Consider the following 16,423-nt stretch of genomic DNA (forward strand, 5'->3'; position numbering starts at 1 on the left):
GGGGACCGGTAATCAGTGAACTGCAGGAAGGGCAAGTGACCTGGGGTGAGAGTAGAGTTAACACTTTCAAAATAAAACGGGAACATGACTATAAAAATAAAAGCGTGAACCGCCACGCTGGTGGCGGCGTGACACTAAATATACTTTAAAAAAAAAATCTGGTTTGACACAAATAATTATCATTGAATTTAGATAAGACAAAGTGTATAATCTTTGGGACTAGACTAATTCGACATCCAGTCAAAATCATTGTTGACTCAATTGAAATTGAAAGAGTAAATGAAATAAAATTTCATGGTGTTATAATTTATGCAAAGTTGTGCAGGAAATCACATATAGAAAATGTTAAAAGAAAAATATCCAAAACCAAATGTATCTTGTATAAAACCAAAGATATTCTGAATAAGAAGTCAATGTATACATTATGTTGTACATTATTAGTGCCATACCTGATTTATTGTGTTGAAATATGGGGAAATACATACAAAACTAACACACAGTCTGTCTTTAAAGGAACACAAGACTCATGAAATAGTAACCAGCTATTCTGTGAAATGGTTAATTGAATTGAAATGGTTAACTCTTCCCTGAAAAAAAATGCCAAATTATGTTGAGCAATTATGATTTTATAGCACTTTTTATGAATATTTAAGTACTGTATCGGGCATTTTGGACAGTCACGTGATCATCGTGACGTATCGCGTGCATAAAATACACATTGAATTACATGGAATGAATGACGGACTCGGGTTCGAGTCCAGGCTCCGGCCTTCCTGGGTGCAGATTGCATGTTCTCCTTGTGCCTGCGTGGGTCTTCTCCGGTAACTCCGGTCTCTTCCCACATTCCAAAGACATGCATGGCAGGTTAATTGGGCGCTCCGAATTGTCTCTTGGTGTGCTTGTGTGTGTGTGGATGGTTTTTTGTCTCTGTTTGCCCTGCGATTGGCTGGCGACCAATTCAGGGTGTACCCCCTACTGCCCATAGACAGCTGAGATAGGCTCCAGCACCCCCCGCGAACCTTGTGAGGAACAAGCGGTTCAGAAAAAAGAAATGAAATGGAATAAATGACAGCAAATAAACTCACGTGGAATTATCGCATCCCACGGCTGACATCAAAGGTGGAATTACACCTTACAACAAAGAAGCACTTCTTCAAACGCAGTATAGCCACGGAGGACACCGAAAGCCGGATAAAACTGTAAGATCCAGCCATCGGCGAGTCGAAGTGGACGGTAAACATCCGGGTGACTTTCACTCTGCTCGGCTAAACTACATGTCGTGTGCTAAGCACGCTTTGGCCCACATTAGGAGCGGCCACCCCCCACCGCCACACCCTCACACGGAATGACATGAAAACGGAAGTGTTGAGGACTTTACTCTGAACAGAATTGGCACAGTATTTTGGGATCGAAGATGCCTTTTTTCTTGCACATTATGTCAGCAAATTCCCATTGAAATGAGCGAAGACGGCTTCCGGTTACGCACGGGATACGTCATCACGATCACGTGACCAGGAACATCTCGTCCCTCACCCGTTCGAAATTTGCGACTTAATCTATTTAAAGTAAATTTCAGGGAAAAAGATGGCAGAGATATTTACACTTTTATTCTTTGTACACAATGCCTAACCCAATACTGGAAAATGATTAATAAGTGGTGTATCGCTTTAAACTACAAAAAAGTGCCATACGAATAATTTAGAACCAAATCCGTTATTCATTAAATTAAATACTCTCAAATTCTATGACCTCATCGAATTTAAAACAGCTCAAATAATGTACAAAAGTATACAATAACCAACTTTGCCACAGTATTCAGGAGTTATTCAAAATCAAAGAGGGCTGTTGCTATGGTTAAGGGGTACAAGTGACTTTAAAAAAACAGTGACAAGAACATCCATATGTGTTCCTGTTAAAGGGATTAATTTGTACAATTTGTATGAAACTGAACTGAAAAAATGTGAATATTTAAAAAGAGGTTAACTTAGATAATGTTACAAAAATATGTAAATCAGGTATAAATGTAAATACATTTGTGTGTCCGTGTACGTTTTTGTGTATATATGTGTGTACTCATGTTCATGTATGGGCATGTGAACGTGTGCCCAGATATGTTCAACAATTAATGTTCTGGGACTTTGTTGTGTTCTATATGGGCTTTGCTTTGGTTTCTTTCTCTCTTTTCTTTATTATCAGTGCACATTGGGATAGGCATGCTTCTTTTTATTATTTTAATTGTATTTGTATGTTATTGAATAGGAACAATTTGTCAGTATATACACTAGGAATGTAACGATAAGGGCAATATCGTGATATCAAAACTGCCACAATATCGTCATCGTCATGTTCACAATATTTAAAAGGAACAGATCTGTTAAAAAGTCAGGTTGATTTCCATTTGTGCAGTTCTAGCACCCTCTAATGGCTAGTTTATTAGTGCATTTTAATTTTCATTAGGGGTGTTTTGGCCTTCTATGTTTAAAATCTATGCTAATTGTCAGATGAAGGGGAACCTAATTTGCTTTTGAAGCGGTCAATGTGTGCTTGCATTAGCAAGTGCCTCAATATTGTTTTTTGAGATTGTAGGTGGTTTATATGCATTTCTGTTATGAACAATAGCACAATATTGTGCTTTTTTTAGTATGAGCTCTTTTTTTTTACAATATTGTGATCTTTTTTAAATATCGCCAACCCCCCCACAAGACCGTGATAATTATCGTATCATGACCTTCATATCGTGATAATATCGTATCGTGATGTTTGGATATCGTTACATCCCTAATAAACACATATGATAGAAATAATAGGGAGTAGGGCTCAATGAGTAGTATGTGTACTTTTTCCTACTCCTTGAACATTTAAATTATGGAATATATTGTTGACAAATTTTCCTTTCTTCCTTTAAATTTTTGTTTTATTTTAACTTGTTTAATGTGTTTATTTACATGTTTAAAACCAATAAACCAAACCAAACAGGGTCTGAAATGAAGCCTTTTTGGGTTATGGTCCTGTTGTGGGAGCCCTGCTATCGCCAGCACAATAAAAAGATGTACAGTGGCCCCTCGCTACTTTGCGGTTTACTTATCGCTGATTTACTATATCGCAGATTTATATTTGGGTCCAAAATACTAATATAATAAATAATAATAAAATAATACATTACTGGGTTTATCTTGGGTTGTACCTTGCTATTTTGTGAGTTTTTCAGAGATCAACACAAAGAAGAAATCTGACATGTTGAATGAATACTGTAGCATTGTGTGCTGATGGCTGAGCTGTAAATAAAATGAACAAATAAATACTTAGGTACTTGTTAAGAATATAACACAAACATATCTGGTACAGGCCCAGATAGAGACTCCGTCTAGTGTGAAACTCTTAGCAGCAACTGAAGAATTTCATCTGCAATGCGGCGATCACGGCACAATGAAGCTAGTTACTAATGCTAATGGGCCTCGTTCTATCACATGAATGAACAGCAAGTTATTACATATCTTGTTACAAACAAACGCGCGTCAACTGCCGTTATATGACACGTAGTAGCAGTCCAGCTCAGCAACGTAAATGGCATAAGGCCGCTAAGGTGCATTGTGCAGTTCGAAAAGGTAAAGGTAAAGCTTTTTCTATGACATGCTTAACCAATACCTAGTTAAGTACAAAGAGCACTGACTTTTTTACTCTGGCTGCGGCCATCAGCTTGTAGCTGACCTTCAGTGTGGAGTGATTGAGGCAAACACACTGAACAGTTTTTTGGGGTAGGGGATGCGTGGGTGGTGCAGGGTCTTTCTCATCCCCGCGGACATTTCGTACGGAGCCCCTAAGTTGACATGGTAGAAAAAAAAAACAACTTTGCGTTCTCTCGCAAAGATTGCGAGGGAACGCAAAGACATCGCAAAGATTGCGTTCCCTCGCAAAACAACTTTCTTTGCGAGGGAACGCAATCTTTGCGAGGGCATGCAAAGTTGTTTTGCGAGGGAACACAAAGTTGTTTTTTTCACGTCACCTTAGGTGCGCCGTAAACACTTCCAGGTCATCTTCCATGTGACCAAAAGCGACGTGTAAACAAAGCAGCGGGAAAATACATGCTCCATCCTCGTCGCTTTGGGAAAGCTTTCCCACTGCTTTGTTTCATGTTTACAACCGTTCCATCCTCGTTACTTATGGTCACATGGAAGATGACCCGGAAGTTTTTACGGAGCACCTAAGGTGACATGGTAGGCGAAAAAAACAACTTAGCGTTCCCTCGCAAAACAACTTTGCGTTTGCATGTTCTCCCCGCGTGGGTCTTCTCCAGGTACTCCGGTCTCCTCCCACATTCCAAAGACATGCATGGCAGGTTAATTGGGCGCTCCAATTTGTCCCTAGGTGTGCTTGTGAGTGTGGATGGTTGTTCGTCTCTGGGTGCCCTGCGATTGGCTGCCAACCAGTCCAGGGTGTCCCCCGCCTACTGCCCAGAGCCAGCTGAGATAGGCGCCAGCACCCCCCGCGACCCTTGTGAGGAATAAGCGGTCAAGAAAATGGATGGATAGATGAAAGGTGTTTTGTGGAGTTTGTCACTTTTTTACTCACGACTGCCACTTCTGGCCAAAAGCGTAACGGCAACCTCTATGTCAAGCTCGTGCATGGTGCGCTCGAATACATTATTATTATTATTATTATTTTTTATTTTTTTTCTTGGAGTCTGAGCTTGAGTTTGGGCTGGGTTTTTTTTTCTTTTTCTTTTTTTCTTTTTTTTTTTTCAGTTTCCATCCTAATTGTGTCGGACATTAATTTCTGTGTAATAAATAAATCGATGGATAAAAAAAATAATAATAATTGAGTTCACAATTGAAGAACAGTTAGCCAATTAATCAGTCGGACTTTAGAAATTTTTTCTGGCGGCCCAGCATCAATAAACTTCAGATGACACAATCAGGTGGTAGCCCCGGGCCATCGGGACACTTTTAATATCGAACCCTGCATGATTAGACACTTTTGTCGGCCTATCCATCATGAATTATCAAGTTGCTGCATTGACATTCATGCACTTAAATGTGTCTATTTATTCTTTGTAATGATCTGATTGTGCCCCTCTCTTCTTATGCCGCTGCAGGCATTGCGGGTACAGTAAAGCGGCTCAAGAGGGAGACGAGGAGCTTTACTTTCAATGTGAGTACATATACAGTACTTGTTCATAAAATGTAATGATGTCCCTAGGAGGGTAGTAGCACCCATGAGTAAGAAACAAAAAATGAAAAGCCAGACAGTTTAAAGAGCAAAAGTGAGTGTGGTCACGTCGCTTTGTTGTAAGTGCTGCTTCCAGGATGCTATCAGTAAGAGTTTTTTAAACACTGACCGCCACTAATGATGCCCCTTGAGACACCACTTCAGACAGTTCCCCAAATTGAAACAGGAATGATGCACTCCGGTGGCAAACTGCTGATTTGAAAAAGAATGGGCTACTACAGTGCTGCAGGTCCTTATCTGTTACTGCTAAATACACTCACTTTCAAAAGTATTGTAGCAGTGAGCTTATTTTTGCTTCACACTGAAAACATGACAACCTAACATACTGTAAATGGAAGACAATTAAACCCTAACTCAGGGGTGCCCAAACTTTTTTGACCCAAGATCTACTTTTCAACTCGCCAAGCTCCAAAGATCTACCACTTCAGTGTCAACATCGCAAACTCTCACACATCTTTCCAGCCTGCTGTAACCTCACAACACTTTTTTTGTGTTGTTTTAAACACCACTAGACATCAGATAGCGCTCTTCTGATCTCACTCATGCAACACACACTTGGCAAACTCCATAATGAATAATAATAACCATAACTGACCTTAATATGAAAGAAACTGGAGGGGGGGAGGACAGATATAAGACAAGTATAGCGCTGAGTTTTAAAAAAAAAAAAAAAAGAAGGAAATCACTTCCTACCATAGTGGGAGACCTGACACTGGGAGGAGGCAGCTAGCTTCTCATAATCAGTATAGTTGCTGGTTGCAAGTCGTAGGCAGGCAACAAGGTGGTCATTGGTCATTACTGATCTGTACTTGGACTTGATGATTTTCATGTGTGAGAATGCAGACTCGCACAGGTAAGTTGATCCAAAAAGAGCTGTCAGGTTCAAGGCACATCTTCTAAGGTTGGGATACTTCTCCTCCAACAGAAGTTTGCAGAACTTGACATTTTGTCCAGGTTGAGCAAATGTTGATCTGGCTTTCATCTCAATGTCATTTTGCAAGGTCAGAATCTCATCCTCAAGTTGATACGACAAGGAGAGGTAGGACTCAGACGCAGGATAAAGGTAGGCCACCAAGGCAACAGGTTTATTTCCGGTCAGCATCTGTCGCCTCTCAAACTGAGAGGAGAAAGGGAAGTCAAAAAGTGGAGAACTAAAAACGCTCCACTGGGGAGGAAAAAACAGGCAAAAGGTACAGGGGACAACTAAAGGCGCTCCGCTAGGGAGGAAAAAAGGCTCAAGGCACAAGGGGTAACTAAGGGCGCTCCGCTGGGGAGGAAAAGGCACAAAAACAAGGCAAAACGACAAGGCAACGGGAACAAGGACTCGAGGACTGTGGGACGCTTCCATGCACTGAGATGTGACACTTCGGCACGGAGGGGAGAATGCAGATGGCTTTTATTATGTGGGTTGATTGGTGGCCAGTGGTGATAATCATGGGCGGGGGCCGGTAATTAGTGAGCAGCAGGAAGCGCAAGTGACCTGGGGTGAGAGGAGAGTTAGAATTTCAAAATAAAACAGGAAACATGGACACGAAAATAAAAGCATGGACCGCCACGCCGGTGGCGGCGTGACAGTACCCCCCCCCCCCCCCCCCCCCCCTCAACGGACGGCTCTTGACGGCCCAGGAATGTCAGGGTGTTCTTTATAAAAATCATCAATAAGCGAGGGATCAACAATAAACCGGGAGGGAACCCATTGCCTTTCCTCCGGGCCGTATCCCTCCCAGTCTACCAGGTATTGCCTCCCGCGGCCCCGATTACGAACATCCAAGAGTCTTCTGACCTTTTAAACGTGGCCGCCATCAATCATCTCGGGGGGAGGTGGATCAGGTTCGGAGGGTACAAGCGGGCTTTCGTGGACCGGTTTAACTTGGCTGACGTGGAAAGACAATTAAACCCTAACTCAGGGGTGCCCAAACTTTTTTGACCCAAGATCTACTTTTCAACTCGCCAAGCTCCAAAGATCTACCACTTCAGTGTCAACATCGCAAACTCTCACACATTCGTTCTGGTGCAGCCTCTCCTCCATGCTGAGCGCGGTGGGCGAGTCCAGCGGAGCGATCTGTCCGCCGCGTAGCAGCAGCGCTTTGAGTCGCGCGATCTCGGCACGCAGCTGCCGGATGAGGCGCACGTTGGCGTCCTCGTTGACGGTGGGCTTGTTGAGGATGTCTTACGGCAGCTGGACCTAGAGTCACGGGAAAAGGCCCCACAAATCGTGGGACCAGCTTTGGACATGGTACCTTGAGTCGAAGGTGTTTTGCTGCCAGCCACACCCGTTGGCCTGGGCGGTATCCGGGCGCTGGTCTTCTTCTCCGGTCGGCGGCCCTTTTCACCCGGTCTCCCTGGCGTTGAAGCGCCATCCGGGCCGCCGACCAGACTTTGTGGCACCGACGGACCATGGTCTGGACCGAGGGGACCGTTGCCTCCTCTACCAGTTCGGCGAAGAATGGGGGGTCGTAGCCATGGACGCATTTGAACGGGGTGAGACCTGTGGCAGACGTGGGTAAAGAGTTATGTGCGAGATCGACCCATACCAGGTAATCGCTCCAGGAAGTCGGGTTCTGGGATACGAGGCATCTGAGTCCGGTTTCAAGTTGTTGGTTCAGTCTTTCGGCCTGTCCATTGGCCTCCGGATGGTATCCCGAAGTCAGGTTGGCCTTGACTCCCAGGGCTTTGCAAAACTGAGTCCAGAATCGGGAGACGAACTGTGGTCCACGGTCGGAAACGATGTGTAAGGGGAAACCATAAAACCTGAATATGTGGTGGATCATGATGTCTGCGGTAGTCTTGGCGGATGGGAGCTTGGTCAGTGGAATGAAGCGAACCATTTTGGAGAATCGGTCAACAACTGTGAGGATTGTGGTTTTACCATGGGATGGGGGTAGTCCGGTCACAAAGTCCAAGGAGATTTCTGCCCATGGCCTGGATGGGATTGGTAGCGGTAGGAGACGGCCCATCCGGGACTGATTGGAGGTCTTGTTTCTGGCACAAGTTGGACAAGCGGCGACGTATTCTTTGATGGTGGTCTCCATTGCCGGCCACCAGAATCTCCGTGCCACAGCGAACATGGTCCTGCGGATTCCAGGATGACAGAACAGTCGTGATGTGTGAGCCCAGTGTATTACCTGGGCTCGGAGCCCCTCAGGTACGAAGAGTCGACGTGGAGGGCATGCCGTGAGAGGAGTGACATCTCGAAGAGCCTCCTTGATGTCGTCTTCTATCTGCCACCTCATAGCTCCTACCACACAGTCTCGGGGCAAAATTGTTTCGGGCTGGGTCTCAAAAGGTTCGGATTCGTGGACCCTTGATAAGGCGTCAGCCTTGATGTTTCTGCTGCCTGGCCTGTAGGTGAGAGAGAATGCAAAACGATTAAAAAACAAAGACCATCTGGCCTGTCGAGGGTTGAGTCTCTTGGCATGGCGTAGATATTCTAGGTTCCGGTGGTCGGTCCAGATCACGAAGGGGTGTTCAGCTCCTTCCAGCCAGTGCCTCCACTCCTCGAGAGCCACCTTCACAGCTAGCAGCTCCCGATCTCCAACAGAGTAGTTGCGTTCTGCTTTGGATAGCTTCCGCGAGAGGAAGGCGCAGGGATGTGTCTTGCCGTCCTCTTGGCATCGCTGGGACAATTCTGCCCCTATCCCAATATTCGAGGCGTCCACCTCCACCACGAACTGGCGTTTGGGGTCAGGAACTTTGAGGATTGGGGCATTGGTAAATTGAATTTTTAAGTCCTTAAATGCTCTTTCGGCTTCCGGGGTCCACATGAATCGAACCAGCGGGGAGGTCAAGGCGTGTAGGGGAGCGGCAATGGTGCTGAAGTTTCTTATGAACCGTCGGTAAAAGTTGGCAAATCCGAGGAACTGCTGAACCTTCTTTCGCGAGTCCGGCGTGGGCCAATCTCGCACGGCGCTGACCTTGTCGGAGTCCATCTCCACCCTCCCGGGTGAAACGACAAATCCCAGGAAGGAGATGGTGTTGACGTGGAACAGGCTTTTTTCCGCTTTCACGTACAGCTGATGATCAAGCAGGTGTTGCAAGACTCGGTTCACATGGTTTTGATGGCTTACTTGGTCAGGAGAGTAAATCAGGATATCATCCAGGTAAACGTACACAAAGTGGTCAATGAAATCCTTTAGTACGTCGTTAATCATGGCCTGGAAGACTGCTGGAGCGTTCGTGAGGCCGAAAGGCATGACCAGGTACTCGTAATGTCCCCGGGGAGTGTTGAAACCAGTCTTCCATTCATCCCCCTCGCGGATTCGGATGAGGTGATAGGCGTTTCGGAGATCGAGCTTCGTGAATATCTTAGCTTGTTGCAGCTGGTCGAACACTGAGGACATCAATGGCAGTGGGTACCGGTTCTTAATCGTGATGTCATTCAAGGGGCTGTAGTCAATGCATGGGCGTAGAGATCCATCCTTTTTGCTCACAAAGAAGAAGCCTGCCCCCGCAGGCGAGGAAGACGGTCGGATGAGTCCGGCTTTCAAGGAGTCGTCAATGTAGGTGTTCATGGCCTGGCGTTCGGGTCCTGAGACCGAGTACAATCTCCCCTTGGGGATGGTTGATCCTGGGATCAAGTCAATCGGGCAGTCATACGGTCGATGTGGAGGAAGAGTCATGGCCTTGGTCTTGCTGAATACCTCCCGCAGGTGGTGGTAGAAGGAGGGAACGGTGTGCAGGTTCGGGTATTCCTCTTGAGTGGACGAGGCGAGGGACACCTGGTGAACCTTGGCTGTGGTGGTCCGGGGTGCGGGTTGTTCCAACCCGTGAGTCATGCAGTTCTTTCCCCACTCCAGTACGACTCCGGAGTTCCAGTCGATCCTGGGGTTGTGTAAACGCAGCCAAGGGTGTCCCAGAACCAAAGTGGGGGATGAAGCATGGAAAACATGGAAGCGAAGAGTCTCGAGGTGCTGTCCGATTCGTACTTCCAGGGGTTCGGTGATGTGGGTGATACTGAAGAGCTCCTTGCCGTTCAGCGCTCTAGCCTGGATGGTCAGCGGAAGGGGTTCGGTGGTGGCTCGTACTTGTTTTACAAGGCGCCAGTCCATGAGGCTCTCATCGGAGCCGGAGTCGATGAGGGCTGACAGATCTGTGGTGAGATTGCGGTGGGTTATCTGGATCTGAGTAAGCTGTTGGTCCTTGGCGGGTCGGGGTGACGGGGAACTCACCGGTGAGCCTCTTTTAGCGGTGCAGGTTCCCACCAGGTGGCCAAGTTCGCCACAGTAGAAGCAGCGGCCCTCTCGGCGGCGATGCTGTCGCTCCTCGGGGGTTAGCTGCGCCCGTCCAAGCTGCATGGGTTCCTCTCCGGCGTGGCCCACCTCCTTTAGCGTCGGTCGGGGTGGGAAGATGGGCTGCGGCCTCTCTGTCACCAGTGGCTGTGACCGAGAGGTGGATTCCTCCCTCCTTTGGAGTCTGGCGATCTTGGTCAGTTCTCGGTGACGATGATCTGTGCGGATCGCGAGGGAGATCAAAGCGTCCAAGTCTGTGGGAAGTTCCACGGGGATCAGGAGTTCTTGTATGGCGGGTGAGATCCTTTCATGAAGTGATCTTGTAGTGCTGTGGAGTTCCAGCCACTGTTCGTTGCCAAGGTGCGAAAGCGGATTGCGTAATTGCTGACGGGTTCTCTGCCTTGTTGGAGCCGGCTCAAGGCTCGTGCCTTCTCTCGGTCGTTGTTGTCGGGATCAAAGACTTGGCGCAAGGCGGCTTGAAAGTCCTGTACATTCTGACAGACCGAGGAGCCCCTGGCCCATTCCGCGGTTGCCCAGGTTTTGGCCCGTCCAGTCAGGTGAGAAACCATGAAGGCCACCCGGGACCGGGCTGTGGAGAATGCCTGTGGTGAATGTTCGAAATGGATATCACATTCCGTGTGGAAAGTCTGACAACGTCCGGGTTCACCGGAGTATCGTTCTGGGGAGGCCAGTTTCAATCCAACCCCGGTGAATGACGTGGTCGGGACGGAGAGTTCAGGGTGGGGTAGCTGTCCGGTGGGGGTTGGAGCTCGACGCCGCATGTGGCTCACCATTTCGTGGACCTGGCTGGAACGTTCCCCCAGCTGTGACATCATGGCTTGCTGAACCCGGTCATGGTTGTCAAGCCGGACCTCCTGGTTCTGCAGTGTCGCCTCGACCTTTCCTGCTGGGTCCATGCTGGCCGAAGTGTACTGACACGACAAGGAGAGGTAGGAATCAGACGCAGGATAAAGGTAGGCCACCAAGGCAACAGGTTTATTTCCGGTCAGCAGCTGTCTCCTCTCAAACTGAGAGGAGAAAGGGAAGTCAAAAAGTGGAGAACTAAAAACACTCCACTGGGGAGGAAAAAACAGGCAAAAGGTACAGGGGACAACTAAAGGCGCTCCGCTAGGGAGGAAAAAAGGCTCAAGGCACAAGGGGTAACTAAGGGCGCTCCGCTGGGGAGGAAAAGGCACAAAAACAAGGCAAAACGACAAGGCAACGGGAACAAGGACTCGAGGACTGTGGGACGCTTCCATGCACTGAGATGTGACACTTCGGCACGGAGGGGAGAATGCAGATGGCTTTTATTATGTGGGTTGATTGGTGGCAGGTGGTGATAATCATGGAAACATGGAGCCGAAAATAAAAGCATGGACCGCCACGCCGGTGGCGGCGTGACACAAGTGCAGATATTTCCATGTCAAAAAGTGCTTTCACTTTGGCAGCAATGTCACCAAGATTTTATGTCAAGGACGCATCTGTTGAGGAAGGACGCATCTGTACTTGCTCCTGCACTCGCTCGTGAATCTAACTACTTGTTGATTTTTGCATTGGGATTTGTAACTACATTGTTGCAGAATGCCTGGCGGAAAAAGAGCCGACGAGATTGAGGAGATAAAATCTTCTCTTAAAAAACTCAGTGGAATGGTTGCCGAATTACTTGAAATGAAGAAGAGCATTGAGCCACTTCTTCAGGAAATACAGCAATTGAAGAAAGAGACACAGGAAAAAGATCGACGCATTGTTGCCTTGGAACAAAAAGTGGATGATTTGGAACAAAATCTTTGTATCAACGATGTGTTAGTCACCGGTATCAAGATCAAGCCGCGCCGTGGCCCTTTGAGAGCTGCGGCTAGCACGAGCACGGAAGATTCTGACCAATATTCAGGGAACGAGACTGTGGAACAGCAAGTGACACTTCAACTCAGAGATTTGGGATTAACTGTTGATCCTGCGCACATTCAGATGTGCTTTTCGCTTCCAACTGGAGGGACACGACCACCGGCAGTTCTGATCAGGTTTGTTGACAGAAAGAAAAAGATTGCTCTTCTGAGAGACCGTCACAAGCTTCGTGGGAAACATGTCTACATAAACGAAAATCTCACCAAACGAAATGCTGACATCGCCAAAAAGGCTCGACAAATGAGAAAGAATGGACTTATCGAAAGCACGTGGACAAAAGACTGCCGAATTTTTATTCAAACTAAAGATAACTCTGGTCAACTAAAAACACGAATCGTGAAAGGAGCTGAGGAATTGGCTGCGCTTGAGAGACAACAGTAATTCACAATATCACAACAACAACAACAACAACATCACTAATTACCCAAAGCTGGAGTTGTATATGATTATTTGCTGACTTTGCCAAGGCTAACTCTTGTTTATACACCTGCATTGATAACATGTATTGCTGTTCCCGTTTGAATCTAAATATTGTCTGGCTCGAATTCCGTTTGGACATTTGTTGTAACAGTCAAGGCTACATGATAAGGCTGTATTGTGGCTCCAATGAATCTGCTGTCAATACGCAAAATGGGGGTTGGTGGTCTGGTTCCTGGAATTTGGCTGGCGTGGGCCGCTCTGCTGGGTGAGCTAGGCTGGGCAGCGCACAGGAGTCATCAGATCCACAACATGCTAGCAACCAGTGGTGCTACCTGACCAGAATCGAGTGCTGAAATTGCTTGAAAGCAATGGGCCGAATGCAAGCCGATCTACTCTTCTGGAAAGCACAACATGTGTGAAAGCTGATCCGAGGTCAGCGAAGACCCTACTGGTGAAAGAGAAGAATTGCGCTTGCCTTGGCTGCTCGCCTGGCGGCGTGGGCTTGCTGGTGGCGTCTGGGGACCGACTCACCAGTTCTAAATGACTGGGACTAGCCACAATCTACACACGGACATTCAAGATGAACTGAGCGAGCAGTGTCTGGGATAGTATGGGATGGATAACGCTAAAAATTAATGTCTATTCTAAATAATGTATATGATTGATGCGTTATAGTAATGGGTCGATGGGGACGGGTCTCGAATAAGCTTCGGCTTCTACCCGTCCCTTCTTTCGGACGTCAATGTTGCAAATGATGTGATGTGATTGATGTAAACTGTAATGTGTCCGAAAGGAAAACATGAATAAACTAAACTAAACTAAACCAACATCAATATTTTTAGCAAATGGAAAACACATATAGCTGGCTACAGGCTCAATTGAGGCAAAGTCAGTAAAACGCCTCTCAAACTCTGACAAGATGCTTTGAACAAGTTCCTCATAACGTGCACGGTCAATCTGCGTCACACTTTTTCCTTGACGCTGTAGTTCTGTTTGCATGTGAGGGAAGTTGTGCAGGTTGCCATGCTGCAGCCTGGTTGACATCAGCTGTAGCTTGCTTTTAAATGTGTTCACTGATCTCACCATGTTGAGTACATCTTTATCCTTTCCCTGTAGCTCTAAATTCAAGTCATTGAACTCACCAGTCAAATCAGTGAGGAATAATAAATCTAATAGCCACTGGTGGTCCTCTAACTTTGCATGGTAATCCACATGCTTGGAATTGGTCAGGAAGAAGGCCTTGATTTCAGGCAACAGCTCTGAAAATTTGGCCAAAAATTTGCCTCTACTTAGCCACCGAACATCTGTGTGGAGCACCAGGTCTGTGTGATCAGCATCATTTTCCTCCAAGTAAGCACGAAAAAGCCTTCTCTGCAGACTCCTGGCCCGAACTGAACACACAATCTTCATTCCAATATCCATTACTTCTTTCATATTTAAAATCTTTCCACACAATGCTTGCTGGTGAATTATACAATGATAACTCAGGATGTCTGGGAAAGATTCGCTTTGTTTGCACAGTGCAATGAACCCACTGGTGTGGCCTGTCATAGCAGGTGCCCCGTCAGTTGTGATGGAGATCAGCTTGAAGAGAGGCAGCTTTGTCTCACCAACAAATTCCATGAACGCATTAAAAATATCTTCACCTCTGATGTGTCCTTTTAATGGCAAAATGATGAGTAGCTCTTCCTTGGTGCTCATGTCTTCAAAAACCATCCTGATGAAAACAATTGTGACACATCCACTATGTCAGTCGACTCGTCAAACTGGATGGAAAAGCGCTCACATCTGTCAATATCCTTCCTCAGTTGCTCCTGTACAACAAACAAACTCAGATTTATTTTTAAAGTCATTAAAAAGGCTATCCGCTGCTTCGAGAAAAGCTTCCTTAACAATTTCCCCGTCTCTGAATGGCTTCCTGTGTTTAGCAAGAACGTGACTTACGCGATAGGAAGCAATAGTTGCGGCTTTAGACTTGGTCTTCGGTTTTGTGAAAATTGCTTGCTGTGCTTTCAAATCCCGCACTTCTGCAGTGAGTAAGGCGGTTTTTGTCAGTACTTCCTTGTCATAGCTCCCGTGTAGAGTTTTAAAGTGCCGCTCCAGATTTCCTTTTTTCGCCAACGCCACTGTTCCCTTGCAGATTAAACAGACGGGTTTTGAATTATAATAAACACAAAAATAATCTTCCTCCCACTCTTCATGAAAATATGTTTTGGCTCGTTTTCCCGCCATTTTAGTGTGTCCTGTAAGTGCTCTGTTGTGCTCGGCTGCTAGCTGCTAATGCTGACCGCTGCCCACTTCCGTCAAGCACGTCGCCAGTGCGCAGGGGCCGGTGCAGCACTTCTGGGTTACATATATATATATATATATATATATATATATATATATATATATATATATATATATATATCCATCCATCCATCCATCCATTTTCTTGACTGCTTATTCCTCACAAGGGTATATATATATATATATCCATCCATCCATCCATCCATTTTCTTGACTGCTTATTCCTCACAAGGGTATATATATATATATATATATATATATATATATATATATATATATATATATATATTTATTTATTTATTTTTTAAATACTTTTTTGACTGAATGTGTAATATGGTCCACACGGGTAGTTCCTACAAAAAAATAATAATAAAAATAAATAAACACAAACAATATCTCTCTCTCTCTCTCTCTCTCTCTCTCTCTCTCTCTCTCTCTCTCTCTCTCTCTCTCTCTCTCTCTCTCTCGCTCGCTCTCTCGCTTTCTCGCTCGCTCTCTCCTTGCGGTCGACTTGCGATCAGTCCGCGGACTACCCGTCGATCGCGATCGACTGGTTGAGCCTGGAGCCTATCTCAGCTGGCTTTGGGCAGGAGGCGTGGTACATCCTGGACTGGTTGCCAGCCAATCGCAGGAATGTTGATTCGTGTGTTTCAACTTTTACTCTCCCATAGTATAAGTCGTCCTAGATTTGTTGAATAGTAGTAGGTTGACTCAGGTCCGGCTGTGGCCTCCGTATTTATGCAGTGTAGCGCGCATCGCACAGCAGTTGTAGCCCTAAACAACCGCACAAACTGTTTATGCCATGGGCCGGTCCTGCTTCCTGGTCTGCATTCCAATAAAATAATAATCCTATTTTCTTTTTCAGTTAAATTTCCAGGCACCAAAACATATATTGACCCTGAAATGAATGAGGATCCAAACAGGGCTGTTTATCAATTTGCCAAGGAGCTGGATGCATCCTACATTCAAATTGAACGGGTTATAGAAGCAGGTGAGTCTGTCAGCTTTCTGTTTAGTTCCTGCGCTAGCATAACCTTGCTCTCGCAAGATGAATTCTCGCGGTATTTGTGAGTTCACAAACTCCCGAGAATATATCTTGTACCGCTCCCGTTAATAACCGCCGTTCGGTTCGGACCAATCACAGAGCGACATTGTGTTTGGGGGCGGGATATGCAACTGTGACAAAACCAGGAAGCCAGCGCTGACGCCGGAGCTAACAAACAAACCTAACATAGACAAATTGACGCTGCAATTAATTCTGTTTTCGCAGATTTACTCACCATTTCTTTGTTGAATGTTGAACAGCGAGGGGCGCTTTGTGCATTTCTAGCTGGTAAGATGTTTGTGCTTTTCCC

The 16,423-nt window shown here is 46.1% G+C and overlaps 1 protein-coding gene across 11 annotated transcripts in view; it reads left to right on the plus strand.

The window, feature by feature from the left end:
* epha7 (eph receptor A7) overlaps positions 1–16,423 on the plus strand; it is a 142,783-nt gene that overhangs the window by 105,641 nt on the left and 20,719 nt on the right. For 10 of the 11 annotated variants that reach the window (XR_013281120.1, XR_013281119.1, XR_013281121.1 and 7 more), the window contains 2 exons: positions 5,093–5,148; positions 15,934–16,059. Coding sequence is in view for 8 of the 11 variants with exons in the window: in XM_077510065.1 (XP_077366191.1) it covers positions 5,093–5,148; positions 15,934–16,059 (182 nt within the window). In the remaining 3 variants the exon portion in view is untranslated. Of the gene's footprint in view, positions 1–5,092; positions 5,149–15,933; positions 16,086–16,423 lie in introns of those variants that run through there. The other variant, XM_077510072.1, reaches the window with a different exon arrangement.

The sequence above is a fragment of the Festucalex cinctus genome, chromosome 21, assembly GCF_051991245.1.
Source record: "Festucalex cinctus isolate MCC-2025b chromosome 21, RoL_Fcin_1.0, whole genome shotgun sequence".
In the NCBI taxonomy this organism is placed as follows: Eukaryota; Metazoa; Chordata; class Actinopteri; order Syngnathiformes; family Syngnathidae; genus Festucalex; species Festucalex cinctus.